At 52.1% G+C, this 18,394-nt stretch overlaps 1 protein-coding gene across 3 annotated transcripts in view; it reads left to right on the plus strand.

The window, feature by feature from the left end:
- Ltbp2 (latent transforming growth factor beta binding protein 2) overlaps positions 1-16,753 on the plus strand; it is a 90,856-nt gene extending 74,103 nt beyond the window's left edge. The window contains exons 18-36 of one of the 3 annotated variants that reach the window (XM_052185413.1): positions 756-875; positions 5,138-5,257; positions 6,209-6,331; positions 6,538-6,663; positions 7,217-7,342; positions 8,321-8,443; positions 8,524-8,649; positions 9,092-9,214; positions 9,863-9,994; positions 10,370-10,495; positions 10,868-11,011; positions 11,816-12,007; positions 12,479-12,562; positions 13,564-13,692; positions 13,898-14,035; positions 14,111-14,281; positions 14,499-14,780; positions 15,099-15,248; positions 15,593-16,753. In XM_052185413.1, coding sequence (XP_052041373.1) covers positions 756-875; positions 5,138-5,257; positions 6,209-6,331; positions 6,538-6,663; positions 7,217-7,342; positions 8,321-8,443; positions 8,524-8,649; positions 9,092-9,214; positions 9,863-9,994; positions 10,370-10,495; positions 10,868-11,011; positions 11,816-12,007; positions 12,479-12,562; positions 13,564-13,692; positions 13,898-14,035; positions 14,111-14,281; positions 14,499-14,780; positions 15,099-15,248; positions 15,593-15,738 — 2,681 coding nt within the window. In that variant the 3' untranslated portion in view covers positions 15,739-16,753. The remainder of the gene's footprint in view (positions 1-755; positions 876-5,137; positions 5,258-6,208; positions 6,332-6,537; positions 6,664-7,216; positions 7,343-8,320; positions 8,444-8,523; positions 8,650-9,091; positions 9,215-9,862; positions 9,995-10,369; positions 10,496-10,867; positions 11,012-11,815; positions 12,008-12,478; positions 12,563-13,563; positions 13,693-13,897; positions 14,036-14,110; positions 14,282-14,498; positions 14,781-15,098; positions 15,249-15,592) is intronic. The other 2 variants (XM_052185414.1, XM_052185415.1) reach the window with 2 other exon arrangements.
- Positions 16,754-18,394: the final 1,641 nt, after the last annotated feature.

Here is an 18,394-nt window from a genome sequence, read left to right on the forward strand (position 1 = left end):
AGGCAGAGGCAGGTGAATCTCTATGAGTTCAAGGACTGTCTGGTCTACAGAGCTGAGCTCCAGGACAGCCAGGGCTACCCCCAAGAAACTCTTGTCTTGAAAAACAAAACCAAAAAAAAACCAAAACAAAACAACAAAAAAGATGATACTGATGAGTGTGGGCAAATACAGCAGGGCTGGGGCCAGGCGTGTGAGCCAACACCTAGTAGATCTAGAGGCAGCAAGGAGCGGAGGAAGGGGATGAATGGGGGAGGGGTGACTGACCAAGCCCGGGCTTTAGAGCCATTGTGGGGTATCGGTGTACTTTGGATAATGATATAAACAATGCTTTACAGATCCCTGGCTGCCTGCAGTGCTCCCTGTCTTTCTAAGAAGGTCAATGCTTAAGACTCTTAGTGGTAGACTCAGTAGCTACTGTACTAGTGCTAGGGCGGGGGGAACCTTTGGCCCCTTGGATCAATCATGGATTGATGCCTGACCTCAAGCCCAGCTCGTACATCAGGAGAAGAAAGCTGCAAGGGCTCCCATGGGCCCTAGAAGTAGCCATCCCAGGGAGAAAGAACTCAAGGGGCCCCCGAGTCTCTGACCAGTCTAAGAGATGACCTAGGAATCCCTTCAAGCAATCAGATTGCAGCAGATGTGTCTTCCTTGCCTAAGCAGTTTTGTCCATGGCCTCTGGAAAGGATGCTTCAGGCCCCCTGCCCCACTCCCATCCAGGACTGGCTTTAACTCAGGACCATCCTATGTGTTTGCAGATATAGATGAGTGTGAGCAGCCTGGGGTGTGCAGTGGTGGGCGATGCAGCAACACAGAAGGCTCGTACCACTGCGAGTGTGATCCCGGCTACATCATGGTCAGGAAAGGACACTGCCAAGGTAAGGGGCTACCCCACCAGATCCCCTTCTATCTGCCCTCCACTGAATCTCTTGATATTAGTATCAAGAGCCAATACCTACCGGCAAAGCCATATCTATGAATCCCTGAGCCCTTCTGTCTTTTGGGTGATATGTTGGCATCCTCTCTGCCCCGTGGCAGAGAGAGAAATACAAATCTATATAATAATACATGAATGAATATCTTTGCACACCTCTGCCTATCCTCCTAAAAATATGCTCTCTTTGTGTATCAGAGAAAGCGTAGATGTCTCTGTCAGCTTTAACCCTCTTGCTAACACTTGTTAATATATAAGCTCCCTGAGGCCGGGCCATGTCATCAGGCAACCTGTGCAGGGCACCTAACAAACACCGGTTGATGAGTAAATGGATCAACAAATAGATCTCCCCCTCCCCATACACAGTGAAAAGACGGGCTAGGACACTGCTAAGGAGTCCCTTCACCGATTTGACAGGTTTGAATCTGCCACAATCCTATCAGCTCTGATATCTGTCTTGCCTGGCTTCAGAGGGTCCTGAATGGGTGAGCTCATGGACCTTGTAAAGGAGGGACCTTTCACCATGGAAGTGAAGTGTGGGTCCCCACGAGATCTAAGTCAAGTAGTAGGATAGAAGTATAGCTATAGGTATGGGACAAACTGTCCTCACCGCCAGAGTATCACCTTCCCTCAGGGCTCTCCTCTTAGTGCCCTTCTGCTTAAAACTCAGCTCTGCATGATCAAAGCTGGAACCCATCCCTGTCCTTATCAGATTAGTAGAAACAAGACAGCCTGGCATTTCCAAGAGAATGCCGAGTGAGCACGGCACTTGAGAGGCACCTTCCGTGTGCCAGCTGGCGGCGCCAAGCACTGGGTGAGAAAGCCTCTTCAAGCATCACAGCAGGCTACACACTGAGCATCAGGACTTACTAAATAGAAAAGCAAAACTAAAGGAAATGAACCAGGAAATGCCAGAACATTGAAAAGATCGGATTTACAGTAACCGTCTGTGTTGAGGGCAGGCACGGGCTCCAGTGCAGGCAGGCCTGGGCTCTATTAGTGTTTCATGTTTGGAAACGGAAATTGTCACGCTCCTCTCAGAGCTGATGCTCAAGACCAGCTCAAGCACACTAGTGGTAAGGCCCTCTCTTTATCTCACCCCTCCCCCACATCCCTGTCCTACTCTGGGTGGCTCTGTCCCATCCAGAAGAAAGGTTCTAGACAGACACCTCATCTGGGAGGTCAGGCTAAGTTCTTGGCCTTGGCAGACACTCCGGGACTGTTGAAAGAGTGATGTAGTTTGTACGCTTCTCCAGGTTTCCATCAGTAACCACAGACCCTGCCCGTCTCTCTGGGAGCCCAGTCAATTTCCTCTCCCTTTCTTCTTTCTCCAATGAAGAAGCTACTCTCTTTGCTGAAGCCTAAAGTCTCTAGTGAGAGACTGTGAGGTCTGGACAGTGGCCTATGCGTCAGTCTCCATGGCATCTCCGTCATACCCAGGACTCTGGGTTCCCATGGGCAGGGAGCAGATTCTTCGTTATACTGCCAGGGCCTTGGCTGTCCCCAACTCTCACCCAAGGTCCCCTGAACTCCTGGCTCCTGCCTCCCAGTGCCATTTTGAACTCTCTCCAGGAGCACAGATGGGTGCCCCACAGTCCCCCATGCAGAGACTGATCCCTGGTGATTCTCAGGGAGCCCCCAGGGTATGGACGGCAGACTCATAAATCACTCCCTGGTGTCACCATTCTCTGGATCCCTTTGGCGGCCTTTTCAGCAGCCTTCTGCTAAGGGATAATGTGTATTATTGTAGGCACAGTGTTTCATCTTTTGGTCAGCAAACATCTGTTGAGTGCCAGCTGTATACTAGCCATGGGCTAGGAATACAGCAATAATTATTCCCCAAACCAACCAGAAGATTGGACTCTACCAAAACATACCATATTATTAAGTTAAAATTCAAACTCTTGACTAGACAGAAGAATCTCCACCCAGTGAAAGGCTACAGTTTAGCTACCATGAATTAGATGGGATAGGCTCAGGTCATTTGGTGGTGGAATTCACTCCATCCAGAATTTTCCTCTGCCTCCTTTGATCAGCTTGTCTGATGGCTTAGCTCTGTCCACTCCAGGAAGGGAAAGGCCTTCCCTACTTCAGGTGAAGACTGAGGGGCTAGCCTGGTCTTCTGACCTCTCTCTTTTCGTCACTGACAGACATCTCACATATTAACATCACTGTTGTCTTTCCCTGGGGCTCTCATCTAAGAAGAAAGCTGGAAGTAATGTAACAACTTGCACTAGATTGTGCCTCACTAATAAACAACCTGGAAACTAGTTATAGAGAAAACAATCAAGCTGTTAGCTCATCAGTGAGGGTGTCTATCAAGAATCCAGGAACTCTAACCCATGCTTCCTTATGGGTACTAGACTAAACCATTCCTAACAATGTCTGGGATGCGCCCACTCTCCATAAAAGAAAGAAAGAAGATCCTTGAGGCTTGCATGCAACGAAACGCTTTGGTTCATAAGTTATGCACATCATATCCCTCACACCTTATTGGCTGTCACCAAGGTATCAATCAAACACAAGGGACCAGGAAGTAAAAGCATACCCCAAAATGGAGAGGTAGGCTATACTTTGAACATTAGTGAGTTCCACATCTAAATGCCCAGCATCCGGTGCTACATACACCTTCTTCAAGTGTGCCTGACACAATGTAGATAGGACAGACTCAGGGTCCCTTTCTCTTGGCAAATGCAATTGTCCTACCTTCCCCGATGTCTGGAAGATGGTCCTAAAACTTTTTTTTAAATTAGCATGGCATTAGAATCCCCCGTTTTGCATCTTCAAAGTCTCATATCCCTGGAAGAAGGACCAGTTCTCCGTTCCATCTTTATCCATCTTCCTTCAGATACCTCAGCCAGGAACAGCAGGCTTGGTGCTGACTCTGTCTCCTGGGTGGCCAAAGTTGGAGGTCCTGAGACCTTTAGTTTGGCTTAGTATCATGACAACCCAGCTAGGGGCTTATGGTGACTTTCCAGAGATGAGTCTTATTACCTAGAAATTATGTGTTTGCAGATACTCCCTGCAATAACCACCTGAAGATATATCCTCCTCTTCTAGACCCTCGGGGACAAGCTGTTGTCCCTGGGACAGTCAGTTATGATGGCTCTGCAGGCCAGGCCATCTCTCCTCCTCCTTTTGACCCTGAGCCTCAGATCCCTTTCTCTGCACTGTTCTCTGCTGGTGTGGTCCTTTTGCAGGAAGCTTGCTTCTCTCCCTCGGCCTGTCTCTTGTGTTGCCCCTGTAGGTGCTGAAATAGGTCTTGCTCCTGTACAGAAGGCCCTTTCAGCTTGCTACTGCTAGACTTTCTCCCAGAGAATAATTGTCAATTTAAGAGGATAAATCCCCCTGTTTCCTTCAGCTTGGCCAACCTGATAGCCAGACATTTTTATATTTGTGCCAGAAGCGTGTATTCTCTCATGTGGTTGTGACCCAGAGTTTAGTCCCTGTGGTTTGACCTCTCGCTCTCCCTCCGTTCCTTCCCCTGGATGCTGGAATGCCTGACAGGCAAGTCACTAGTGAAGAACCCTGCACTTGGCTACATGGGCACAGCTTCTCCTGCTGTCACTGCCTCTCCTCAGGCCTCTCTCCTGCCTGCTGTTAGCTCAGCCTTGCTGCCTGGGGTCTCTGCATCTCGGTGGAGCGAGTCCTGAGACCCTGTGCCTATCAATTAGAAGAAAAGCAGAGCTTTGCCACCCTCAGCCCTTTAGTCTGCACTTAGCCTCACGGCAGGTCCATGCCATGCCCAAGATTGACATTCAGCCTTCATTTCCTGGGCCAGGGAAGCACTTGGCTTTCTCTGCCCTTTGGTGACTTGCTGGTGTGTGGTAACAGCCCAACTCTCTGCTATCTCCCAGATGGCCACCCCTTATAAAGGGCTGAGCATTGACCAAGGGCAACATGAAGACCCATCCCAAAGAATCTGGTGTGAAATACGCAGCTCTCTGATTTCATACAGCTAGCAGTACCCACAGGCTACTGCAGCCACATGTGGGGTCCTTAAGTCCTTCATTATTCTTTGTTCTAGAATAGTGAATGAGAGAAGGAGGGTTGGGAACACGGTGGCGGGGGAGTCATTTTTTCCTAGTGTTCATCTATACCTAAACAGACATCCATTTCCAGGGCAGGGTCAAAGATTTGCAGACATGAAGTACCCTTGGGCTGTGGCTCTCATAGATGACCAAGGGAGGGGCTGTTGTTTTATAGATATCAACGAATGCCGTCACCCTGGTACCTGCCCTGATGGGAGATGCGTCAACTCCCCTGGCTCCTACACTTGTCTGGCCTGTGAGGAGGGCTATGTAGGCCAGAGTGGGAGCTGCGTAGGTAAGGGCTGATTGTCAAGGCACCGAGGGGGGCCATTTGTCCTCAGGATGGCTGGTTGACCCCATAAACAGGGAAGGGAAGAGGTGGGCAGACAGAAAGGCTTAGAGGATATTGTCCTCCTTCATCCGGCTGGATTCCTAGACGAAACTGAGCATGATGTGGGTGTGCTTTAGTTATGGGACTCTGCCCTCTGAATCAGCTAGGGTGGGGCCCTCCTCTGCTGCCTAGCCACATCCGTTCCGAAGCTCTATCCCAAAGTCCCAAACGCTCCTGTGGTTGGCTTCTGTTGACTGGGATGAGAAGCCTCGGGGTCTTCGGCTGAAGAGAGCCAGCCACCAGGCCCTCTGCTACACTAAAGCACCTCCCACTGAATAGCCGTGGCACTTCTTGTTCCCAGAACAAGCCTGTGACAGTGAGAAGAAGTGCTCTTTCCCTCAGCCCCCGCAGGGAAAAGGCCCAAGGTTCTGATTCCAGGAGGAGCCATGTTTTGAATAGATGCTTTGAGGCTCTGGGGAGGGCAGATGGTTCCCAGTCTCTCGAGACACACAGCCACCCAGGCACGGCTGGCCTCTGTCCACACTGCCCGCCCACGTGCTGGAACTGCTCATTGGGTATGGAACGTGGGTTTTTTGGTGGCAGGTAAGAGACTAAAGAGGAGGAGACTCACGATGGACTGAGTCAGGGGTCCTGGACACCTTATTTCTAGCATTCTGGGTGGGTTCGTTTTCCAGGACTCTGTAGGGTGGCTGAGGAACACTCAGGAGGGTGCGGCCCTGCTCTGCCGCTGAAACAAAGGAGCGCGGCTCTGCAGCTCTCCCAGGGCGGCTGTCTCTGTTCCCTCTGACGGCCGGGTCATGGGCTCGTGATGGAGATGCTCTAGACTTGCTGTACCGTGGGGAGAAGGGCAAAGAGGAGAGGAGGCCAGTGCGCCCTCTTGGACTTTATCCACAGATGTCAATGAGTGTCTGACCCCTGGGATATGTGCCCATGGAAGGTGCATCAACATGGAAGGCTCCTTTAGATGCTCTTGTGAACCGGGCTATGAGGTCACCCCAGACAAGAAGGGCTGCCGAGGTACTAAGATGTCGCGCCCTTCTTGGTGCTGGCAAATCAAGTCTCCAGCATCTTTCTCTTGGAGCCAACCCTGAATTATCCTATCAGGCCTAAGGCCTATGCTGCCCTTTGCCAAAACCTGTCCTTCCCACCCTCCCTGCCCACCTATAAGTCTCTGGCACACCTGCCCTGCAGAGTCCCATACCGAACTCAATGCCTTGTTTCAGATGTGGATGAGTGTGCTAGCCGAGCCTCATGCCCCACCGGGCTCTGCCTCAACACGGAAGGCTCCTTCACCTGCTCAGCCTGTCAGAGCGGGTACTGGGTGAACGAAGATGGCACTGCCTGTGAAGGTAACACAGGAGAGACGGTGACAGAGGGACATAGCATAGGCTACCCTCCCTCTGAAATAGCATCTATTTGTTCTCCAGCCTTGGCTGATCCTGAGAGTCTCTGGGTTAGGTTAGAGGGAACTTTGGGAGACTTGGCCCCAGAGAGCTTCTGAACTTGACATAACTTTCAAGTTAGAGGTGAGACAAATGGTCACAGAAACAGGAGGGGAGCTAAAGTCACTACGGCGGTGCATGACTACAATCCCAGGACTTGGGGGTGGGAGCAGAAGAATTGGGAGCTCAAGGCCAGCCTTAGCTACAGAATGAGTTTGAGGCCAGCCTGAGCTACATGACACTGTCTCAAAAGAGGTAAGCTGGAGGTATGGCTACCCAAGGAGCTTTCTAGGAAGGCAGTATGAGGTTGACAGTGTATGAGGTATACAGTATGAGGTATACAGTGTGGCCAAGGCTTGCCTTCTCAGGAGATCCAGATGGGTGAGAGGTGTGGTGAGGGACGGTTTCATTGCTGGGACAGCCCCTCTGGGTCCATGGCCATAGCTGTCTCTCTGTGTAGACCTGGATGAATGTGCCTTCCCTGGAGTCTGCCCCACAGGCATCTGCACCAACACTGTGGGCTCCTTCTACTGCAAGGACTGTGACAGGGGCTACCAGCCCAGCCCCCTGGGCAACAGATGTGAAGGTAAGAGACCCCTCCCCCATGGGGCGTGTGAGTGGGATGCAGTAGACTAACCAAGCCTGTACAAGACGGAACAAGAACCCCACACACCACACCGTGGAGGCCGTGGTGCAAGCTGCAGTGTCTCAGCAGCACCGATGGATACCGAGAGACAAGTGTGGTTCCTTGGGCCTTGGCCTAGCCTGAGTGACTCCCTATCATGACAAGCTGCTAGAGCAGTGGTTCTCAATCTGAGGGTCTTGACCCCTTTTGGGGTCAAATGACCCTTTCATGGGGGAGGCATATCAGATATTTACACTATGATTCATAACAGTAGCAAAATTAGAGTTATGAAGTTGGGACAAAATAATTATATGATTTGGGGTCACCATGACATGAGGAACTATATTAAAGGAAGGTTGAGAACCACAATTCTAGAGTGTCTGTTGTGCTTTGCAGTAGTGTTAACAATGCCTATTATCCCAGCAATCGAGAGGTCTGCTCAGAATGATGCGGAGTCCAAGGCCAACACAGACTACTTGGCGAGAGAAGGGACATGGGGGGGGGGGGGGGAGGCAGCCCAGCTGTGAGGGATCCACGATTGTAACCCTAGCATTTAGGAGGTAGAAACAAGAGGATTAGGAGTTCAAACTCATCCCTGTCCATCATGGAGGCAAGGCCAGTGCTAGCTACATGAGATCCTATCTCAAAACAAACTTAAAAACAGGCAAAATGAGTTTTTGTCACCGTCCCAGGTTCCAGGTGTCTGTTCCCTTGATTCACTTCCCATTGCTTCTCAGCCCAAGACAGGGGAGGAGGCTTTGGTTCCCTAGGCATGAAGAAACCCAGCCAAGGCTAGACTAAACGGAAAGGTCTCTTGCCATCCTTCTCCCTGTGGTCCTCTCATAAGCTACTCCCAGCTGTGCTACTCTGGGAAGGGAGATAACACTGTAGGCCCAGTCACCTCAGGCAGGTGATAGGTCCCTCCCTGTGGCTCTACAGATGTGGATGAGTGTGACGGTCCCCAGAACAGCTGCCTGGGAGGCGAGTGCACGAACACAGAAGGTTCCTACCAATGCCTGTGTCCCCAGGGCTTCCAGCTGGCCAATGGCACCACGTGTGAGGGTGAGTAGCAGGAGTTGGGGACAGTGTCTTGCAGAGTGAGGGCATCCCTGGGGACACTCCCTTCCCGTCTTGCCCTGCAGACATGGACGAGTGTGTTGCAGAGGAGCACTGTGCTCCCTATGGCGAGTGCCTCAACAGCCCGGGGTCCTTCTTCTGTCTCTGCGCACCCGGCTTTGCTAGTGCTGACGGGGGCACCAGATGCCAGGGTAAGAAGCCAGCATGGTTATGTCTAAGGTCCACCAGCAGGGCTGGTGTCTGGATCAGAGTCCCACGTGAATAGCCTTACTGAAGTGAACAGCATGCCCACCGCCCACCCGGGGCTAGGGAGGGCTGGGGAGGTGTGAAAGATGGGGCCTGTGAGGAAGTACTTAGAGTCAGTCAGAGGACCCGCTGCCATGCCCGTGGCTGAAGCGCATGCTCTCCAGGCTCTCAGTGTGACCTCTCTTCTGCTGAGGGAGCCCCAGAACTGCAGCCCTCCCCACAGTGTGACCTCAGGTTCCTGGCACTGGACTGACCCCTTGATCTTTCTACTCTGAGCTTCTCCTCGCTCTCCTGTGGGTTCCTTGAGGTCCAAAGGAAGCTGCTTAGGGCCCCAGCAAGCTCTAAAGAGACCATAGCTGCAACTACTCACTTTGATCTCTGTCCTAGATGTCGATGAATGTGCAGCAGTAGACCCGTGTCTGGCAGGACACTGTGTCAACACAGAGGGCTCCTTCAGCTGCCAGTGCGAGACGGGCTTCCAGACCTCCCCAGACAGCGGAGAGTGTGTGGGTAAGGACTCTAGGGACTGGGTGGGGCTTGGCTTTACCTCTGCCCACCCCTAGCACCGTGCTCTCCTCTGCTCCTGGGAACAATGAACACAGCTTCTCAGGAAGTAAAGCGTTTTCTACAGAATCCAAAGTATAATGTATTTACTGAGATTCTGATGACCCCAAGGGCAGCGGTGGGGATGGGGTGGGGACTGGCCCGAGGCTGGCATGATAAAGACAATAATCTTTGTACCAGTAGAGCCCACCATCTATTTTAGAGGCCAAATATGTTCAGCAAATACCAAACACCTGCTATGTTCAATGTCTTTTGGTAGCACAGATGGTTACAGACAATCTTGAGATTGGATAAGGGAGATAGATATTGAAGAAAGCTCCCTGAACCTCAGTGGGGTGAAAACAGCCCAGAGGAGGCTGAGCACGCCCTCTCTCAGAGCTTCCCAAATGGTGTAGAATTGTATAGACGCTCAGCCCTGCTGGGTCAGGGGAAACTGTCGCGAATTCATCTGCTTGGGGTGAGGCGAGCACAGGATCTGAGATGGACCTCGGCCCTTGGAAGCAGAGGGATGTGAGCTTGTAAAACATGAGCAAGATGGGGTCAGAGCAGTGACCTTAGCCACACATCTGTCCCCTCTCATGGCTCTGGGGATAGATATTGATGAATGTGAGGACCATGAAGACCCAGTGTGCGGAGCCTGGAGGTGTGAGAACAGCCCTGGTTCCTACCGCTGTGTCCTGGGCTGCCAGCCTGGCTTCTATGTGGCACCAAATGGAGACTGCATTGGTAAGTAGGAAGATGGAGGTTGAGGCAGGAGGATGGAAGAGGGCAGAGGAGGGTCGAGAAAGGTCGAGAAAGCCACATGGAGGAGGGCCAAGGACAGCTGGTTTTTCCTGCATTGAACTAGGAATAGTTTCTCCTGAGGACAGTGTTTGGTCACTTCTTTGGATTTTGTGTATTTTCCATATAGTGATGCTTACACAAAAATTAAGGAGGAATGTTAGAGTTAAGGGTTGCTTTGCTGTGTCCAGGGGTTGCTTTTGTTGTTATTGTTTGTTTGTTTGTTTTCAAATCTTGGTGTTAGTAAACCAGATAAATAAGCACTCCCAGCAGGCATAGGGAGTATGCATGCCCTCCACCCTGGACCCCATTGTCCCTCAGACATAGATGAATGTGCCAACGACACTGTGTGTGGGAACCATGGTTTCTGTGACAATACGGATGGCTCCTTCCGCTGCCTTTGTGACCAAGGCTTCGAGACCTCACCCTCAGGCTGGGAGTGCGTTGGTGAGTAACCTGCCAGCTACCCAAGGTCTGGGCAAGGAGAGACGCTGGGACCCTCCTCATTTCCAACATGGTTGTCTTTCTTGCAAGAAAATACTAGGGCCCTCTCCAGAAACATTCATGTTTCTGGGGCTCCATTATAGGACCCCAGAGGGTGAGTGTTTAAATTACAAGGGAGGGAGATTTCCCCTCCAGCTAGCATTGCAGTTGGTTGGGGAGGGTGAATGGCCCGTCCTGCTGCAGAAGGAGCAAGCGAAGAAGGAAGAGCCCTGTCCCTCTCCCTTCCCTAGAGAGCTCGGGCATGAGGACTGGGCACGGGCTGGAGCCAGGGCCAGGGTGCACTGGCCTCCCCTTCTCTGCCCTCATGCCCGGCAGATGTGAATGAGTGTGAGCTCATGCTGGCAGTGTGTGGGGATGCGCTCTGTGAGAACGTGGAGGGCTCCTTCCTGTGCCTTTGTGCCAGTGACCTTGAGGAGTACGACGCAGAAGAAGGACACTGCCGTCCCCGGGTGGCTGGAGGTGAGACTTGGGCGGCCCCTTCCCTTCCTGCCACTTTCCATAAGGACGCCGGCTGATGAAAGCCATCCACGCCTGTAGCTCCTGCCACTTAGAGTTCAGTGGGCCAGGGCTGGGGTACGGGTCACGGTTGTATGATAGGGGGGACCGGGGTCTAAGGGCCACAACTTGCCAGCACATGCCAGACAACAATCCCACTGACCTAGGGAAATCCAGGGTGCTCTGGCACCTAGAATAGCCCCCAGGAGACCTCAGATTGAGTTTGGTAGAGAGTCCACCCGGTCCTTGAATGGCTCTTTCGGATTAAGAAGGCCTTGAAGTTGAGCTAAACTGGACCCTACCCTTCTTACTGCCACTCTACCCAAGGCTAGACCGGAACTCAGCTAGCTTCAGTGACTTGGAAAAAAAGCAAGGGGAACTTTGTAAGGAAATATGGAGGGGAGAAGGATTTGGGGTCCCTGAGAAGGGACCAGAAGGATATTCATATGGTATGCCAGAGATGGGGGTTGCCCATGGGGGTTGTTGGCAAGTAGTACATTAGAAACATCAGGGTCGTGGGATCAGAGGACTGGGGTCAGAGTCCCCTTTCACCCCTTAGTAACTCCTTAAAAGTAACTTCTGGGATGCAGTGCCTTTGTGGTAGGAGAATGACAACAGTAGCCGCTCCTAGGGACGCTAAGGGTGCCACGTGAGGTACTGTACACCATAAGGCTCTCTATAGACACCAAGTTCAAAAGGTCAACGTGAGGACAGGGATGCCTCAAAGGGTCACAAACAGACTGTAATGGGGGCTTCTGCCACACACAGCTCAGAGAATCCCAGAGGTCCCGACAGGGGCCCAGGCGCCAGGCCTTATCCGCATGGAATGCTACTCTGAACACAATGGAGGTCCTCCCTGCTCTCAAATCCTGGGCCAGAACTCCACACAGGCCGAGTGCTGCTGCACTCAGGGTGCCAGATGGGGGAAGGCCTGTGATCCCTGCCCACCTGAGGACTCAGGTAAGGCCTCAAGGGCTGGGAAGGCTTAGGCTCAGTTTGCAGTGTGATACTTAGGGGGAGGGGGAGGGGGAGAGGCCAGGGTGATGGCACATGCCTGTAGTTCCAGCTTCCAGCCCTCAGGAGGCTGGAGCAGGGAGATCATGAGTTTGAGGCAAGTCTGAGTTACATAGCACAGATCCAGGCCAGCCTCTATTATATAATTAGACCCTTAAAGTGGGGGTGGGGCAGGGCAGTGGTGGGTGGCAAGTGCCTTTAATTCCAGTACTTGGAAGGCAGAGGCATCTCTTGTGAGTTCAAGGCCAACCTGGTCTACAGAGTAAGTTCTAGGAGAGCCAGGCTACAGGGCTACATAGAAACCCTGTCTCAAAAAAAAAAAAAAAAAAAAAAAAAAAAAAAAGACAAAAATCAAAACAAAAAATTGGGGGTAGGGAGACTTAACATCTTTCTGAGCTTGAATGCCTTCATACACAGTTGAATTCAGTGAGCTCTGCCCCAGTGGCCAAGGTTACATCCCAGTGGAAGGAGCCTGGACTTTTGGACAAACCATGTATACAGGTAACTGTCCCCAGTGCTCTCCTCCTCAAGCTCCACTTGCCAGCGTGAGCCCTGGCCCAGTCCTCTCCGAGGCCCTAGGAGGCCCTCCCCCTAGCTCCCGCTTCCAGGTCGCTTCTGTCTTTTGGGCTCTGGGGCTTTTCCATCCCTGGTATTTTTAGCTGGAAAGTTCTAGCCAAGATCCTCCTAGAGTGTTTGCATGACCCTGAGCTCAGTCCCCCTGTGCCCTCAAGTCTAGAGGGTGCACTGTGATGTTTAACCTCACCACCTCCATATGGACACAAGGACAGACTCGGGTAGGTACTGCACTGCCACCCAGGTCGGGACAGAAGCTCGCTCTCTGGCTCCACCCACCGAAGCAGAAACCTGTGGGGCTCACACACTTATTGGAGAGTTTGAGGTACCGGTCCCTTGGTGCCTTATTCAGAAAGCTAGCCCTGAGAAGGAACGAATAGAAACAAAAAGTGTGTGCATGTGTGTGCACATGTATGTGTAATGTGTACATGTGTGTACATGTGTAGTGTGTGTGCTTGTATATGTATGCATGTGTTTGCATACGAGTGCATGTGTGTTCTCAAGTGTATACATGTGTGTGCACACATGTTCATGTGTGGTGTGTGTGCGCATGTGAGTGCATGTGTGTACACACATGTGCATGTGTGGTGTATACGCCTGTGGTGTGCATGTGTATGAGTGCATGTGTGTGTATGTGTGTTTTGCTGGGAATGAAGCCAATGGCTTCAAGCACTCTCCCATTGGATCCCAAGGGGCTTGTCTTGAGTGCTTGCTTTGTATCAGGCACATTTAAAGTGCTTTATGGGTATTAGCATTTCTTAATCCTCGTTACAATTGCAAGAGGTTACGCAGTGTTTTCGAGGAGAAACTGAGGCAAGAAGAACCTAAGCAACTTGCCCAGCTCACCCAGACGGCTGGATGCAGCGCCTCTGACTATAAGGACCCTTCCTGCCAGTCCTTCCATCTCCTGTCTCTCTGCCCTCCCGCAGATGCCGATGAGTGTGTACTGTTTGGGCCTGCTCTCTGCCAGAATGGCCGATGCCTCAACACAGTGCCTGGCTACATCTGTCTGTGCAACCCTGGCTACTACTACGATGCCTCCAGCAGGAAGTGTCAGGGTGAGGACTCACTGGCCCTGCTAACCCCTCATCCCACTCTTGCTAAGAGTCCTCCTCCGGGGAAAGATGCCCACTGCAGCAGGCGGGTCTGAGGGAAGGGGAGTTCCAGGCTGTCAGAGGTGGTCCCTAAAGAGCCCCTCCAGAATGGGCATCTTCATGGGCAAAGGCCACTCTGGCCATGGTCCACCCTTTCCTCACACCACAGATCACAACGAATGCCAGGACTTGGCCTGTGAGAACGGTGAGTGTGTGAACACAGAAGGCTCCTTCCATTGCTTCTGCAGTCCCCCCCTCACCCTAGACCTCAGCGGGCAGCGCTGCGTGAACAGCACCAGCAGCACAGGTGAGTAGGTGGAGGTGCGGGCATCAGGGGCACGGACCCGGCCTGGGACTCACAGTCTTCTGGGGTCTGTGCCAGCAGAGGACTTCCCCGACCATGACATCCACATGGACATCTGCTGGGAAAAAGTCACCAATGACGTGTGCAGCCAGCCCTTGCGTGGGCACCACACTACATATACAGAGTGTTGCTGCCAAGATGGGGAGGCCTGGAGCCAGCAGTGCGCGCTGTGCCCGCCCAGGAGCTCTGGTAAGACGGTACCTGGGCAGAGCTCTGGGAAGGGGGTACGCTCACTCTGAAAAGAGGAGAGCAATCAGGGAGCCGTGGCCTCGCCCTCCATCCAGGTCATTCAGGACAAAGAAAGGCGCAGGCATGGTCAGGAATCCCTGTGTGGAGCCAGATGACCCGCTCACCGGGCTTTAGCCAGCAGGACTAAATCCAGCGCCTTTCTCCTTCCTCCCCACAGAGGTCTATGCTCAGCTGTGCAATGTGGCTCGGATTGAGGCAGAGCGGGAAGCAGGGATCCACTTCCGGCCAGGCTATGAGTATGGCCCTGGCCCAGACGATCTGCCTGAAAACCTCTACGGCCCAGATGGGGCCCCCTTCTATAACTACCTGGGCCCCGAGGACACAGTTCCGGAGCCTCCCTTCTCCAACACAGCCGGTCAGCTGGGAGACAACACACCCGTCCTGGAGCCTCCTCTGCAGCCCTCTGAGCTTCAGCCCCGCTATGTAGCCAGCCATTCAGGTATGTGCAGCAGAGCTGGAGAAGGGCCGGGCACTGCCACCCCTCACCCCGCCCACCCAGGGAAGGGGAGAGACACGGGCACAGGCAGCCATGCCCTCACTCCACAGTGTGGGTCAGACTCTACACACGTGGCCATCACTCCAGACCTTCAGGAGAGTGTGACCTTTGTTGCAGTGTCTTTCTGTAGGCCTGTTATGATACACTGACACAACCCCACCCTCGGCACACAACAGTGACCACCTTTGTGCTAGGTCCCAGTGAGAGACTGGAGTCTAACTAAGCAAGGCCTCAGCCGCCTTCTTTCTGACCCTCTCTTAGAACCCCTGGCCTCCTTCGAAGGCCTTCAGGCCGAGGAATGTGGCATCCTGAATGGCTGTGAGAATGGCCGCTGCGTGCGTGTGCGGGAGGGCTACACGTGTGACTGCTTTGAAGGCTTCCAGCTGGATGCGGCCCACATGGCCTGTGTGGGTAAGTTTGGAGCAGTGAGAATGACGCCTACCACAGGACTCCAGCTATGACAGCTGGGAAACACGCTGCTGCCCCCTAGTGGACATGTGTCAAGCTAGTGAAAGTGGAAGCACCAAAGAAGGGTTTAATGGTTGACAGAGGAGAAGCAAAGACGTGAAGGCATGGTCTTGGGCATGCTCAGATCACTGCTTCTTGAGTTTTGTCCCTCAGTTGACTTGTTTGGGGTGGCTGATGAGGCGGGAGTCTGATGAGGGGCCTTTGGGTGTCATATCCAGGGAAGGGGGAAGGGGCTGGTGGCTAGAGGGACTCAGAGACCCCTGCAGCTTTCTTTCTTGCTTCTGTAGATGTGAACGAGTGTGAAGACTTGAACGGGCCTGCAGCACTCTGTGCTCACGGTCACTGTGAGAACACAGAGGGTTCCTATCGCTGCCACTGTTCCCCAGGTTATGTGGCAGAGCCAGGCCCCCCACACTGTGCGGCTAAGGAGTAGAAGCTAGGGCTCACCATGGGCAGCTCTCTGGAAATCCTTCAGCCATAGGCTGTGGACTTAAGATTGCTTCCCTGGCTGGGAAGACATTGCGGCTGGGACGACGACGTGATGACATCAGGCCAGGGCTCTGGAGCCCAGTTCTGCCAGCCTTGCCAACTTTTATCTCTTCCAGCTTAACTCTGGTGTGAGCTTCCGTCACTGCCTCTATGCCATTGCTTGGCTCAGACATCACCAATATTTTAATGCTTTAGCCACTGGCCATGAGATATTACCGCCCACCAGTCTGTCCCTGGGACCACACTTAGGGCGATCGTCAGGCTGTGCAGACATTGCAGGCACCCCTTTCCAGCTGTGATCCACACATTATCCCGATGATTCTGTAACAGGGACAGTGGCTACATCCACCTGGGGATGGCCTCTTCACAGTCTGTGGAGCAAGAGGGGGTTTGGGGAGTAGCTCTTATGTCACCTCTCAGAACCAACACCACCACTCGGCCAAGCTGGCATGAGCTCTTTTTGCCACATCTCCATCCCATAGACAGTTCTGTGGCCCCCAAGAAGGGGCCAGTTTCCCTCATTTCAGAGGATGAAGACTAATACTAAGTTAAGAGGAATAATGTCCCTGAGAATGTGCAGCAAAAGAATGACTCAGAAAACATGGCGAGCTGATCTGAGGGAGCCAAGAGTTAGACAAATCTAAAAACAGAGTTGCTTTGGGCAACTAAGTCCTCGAAGCCCCCTTTGAGCCTCTGTGTGCCTGCAGTGAGGCTTGTCACAAGTGGCGCCATCTGCAAAGGCCTTTATTAGGCACATCCGTTCCCTGCGGGGAAACCCAAGTAGATGGGCTAACAATATAAGGGTGTTCTTTCAGCTGGTCTTGGCAGAGGAAGCCAGATTTTCAAAGTTGTTTATCTCCTCCACTCAGAAGCACTTGCTCTGTTCCCCCTAAGAGATGCACTTCCATACAAGCTAGCTGGGGGTTCAGGAACATGGGGGAATAAAATGTTCATCTGGACCCTTCTGTGCTTAGTTTTTATTTCCTGTTATACCAACTTTATCACGCTGGTTAAATCTAAAGATCAGATTAGAGATGAACCTGCACGTGTCTCATGTCCAGTTTCACCAGCCCGCATGACTGGGCTCTGGTGCAGGGCAGCAGGTTCTGTACTGTCCTAAGACAGAGCAGACTGGCTGCGTTCCCAACTGGCTGCACCTGACAGAAGACATGGCTGCTACTTCTTAAATCTAATCTGCCCTGTCTGCTATTCTGATTGTCAGCCATCATATAACTTACCGGATGCCTGCTGTATCTGAGCACTGTAAAGATGCTGTGAGCACTGTAACGATGCAGTGTCTGAGCACTGTAATGATTGCTGTGTCTGAGCACTGTAACGATGCTGTGTCTGAGCACTGCAGTGATGCTGTGTCTGAGCACTGTAACGATTGCTGTGCACAAATTTTATTTAATCATCCAACGGGCTCATTTGCTGCTTTATTCCTATTTGCAGGCAAGGAAACAGACACGGGGAGCTTAAATAATTTTCTTTAGGCTGATTTATCTCAGCAGACAACACATGGCTCCTAAATCAATGAAAATATTCTTTTGCTCCTAACAGTAATGCCACTTAACGTGCAGCAAAGTTGGGGATTTAGCTCACTTGATAGATGGCTCACCTAGAGTGCACAAGATCTGGGGTTCTGTCCCCAACACAAGGAGAGTGGGAACACTTTTAAAAGACTAGCAAAGATCAAAGTTTTCTCAAACTGCTGGGTGGCTAGCCTCGGGTGAACTGGACACTCGTGACCACTGATGGGTGTGTGTTGGTTCAGTGTCTGAGGAGCACACTAGGACAGTGTCTCTCAGTTATAACAGGCACAAAACTAACTATCCAGCAATTCCACTCCTATGACTTTAACCTTCAGATATGTTCTCACTAGATATGAAATCACGTATGTGAGAAGGTATTTATTGGGCTGGAGAGGTGGTTCAGTGGTTAAGAGCAGTGGCTGTTCTTCCAGAGGTCCTGAGTTAAATTCCCAGTACCCACATGGCAGCTCACAACTGTCTGTAACTCTAATTCCAGGGCTTCTGACACCTGCACACAGACAGGTATGCAGACAAGTACTATTCAACATAAACAAAAAAAAAATTAAATGAAGAGCTATTTGTAATCAGAAGATTAGAAACAACTGCTAGGAATGTTGAGACAAGAGGGGGCTGTAAACACCTGTCAAGGAAACCCTGAGAACATGGGGGAAGGGCTATGGAACAGCGTGGGAGATGCACTGCTGTGTGTCTGAGGAGGAGAGTGGACCACTACTAACCTTGTCCTCGGACTCCAGCTTACACCCATCCTCAAGGAACATCTACCATCGCCCAAGCATGCCCTGCTGGCACTGCGTGCGCACTTTGCCCTCAGAGCCCTCCACCCCTTGTCGTCCTGTTCGGGCTCTGGACATACTGCATGCACGAATACACACTGCCCTTTATTAAGAACAGAACTGATATGCAGTGTGTGCTGTTCTGCACAGTGCCCCCCGCATCTCTGTGACAGAATCTTACTAAGCAGGCCAGGGTGGCCTAGAACCGGTGACCCTCTGCCTCCATTGTGCTGGAACTCCAGGTGTGGATCACCACAGCCAGCTGCATTTTTCA

This window comes from Apodemus sylvaticus, chromosome 6 (genome assembly GCF_947179515.1).
Source record: "Apodemus sylvaticus chromosome 6, mApoSyl1.1, whole genome shotgun sequence".
NCBI classification, from domain to species: Eukaryota; Metazoa; Chordata; class Mammalia; order Rodentia; family Muridae; genus Apodemus; species Apodemus sylvaticus.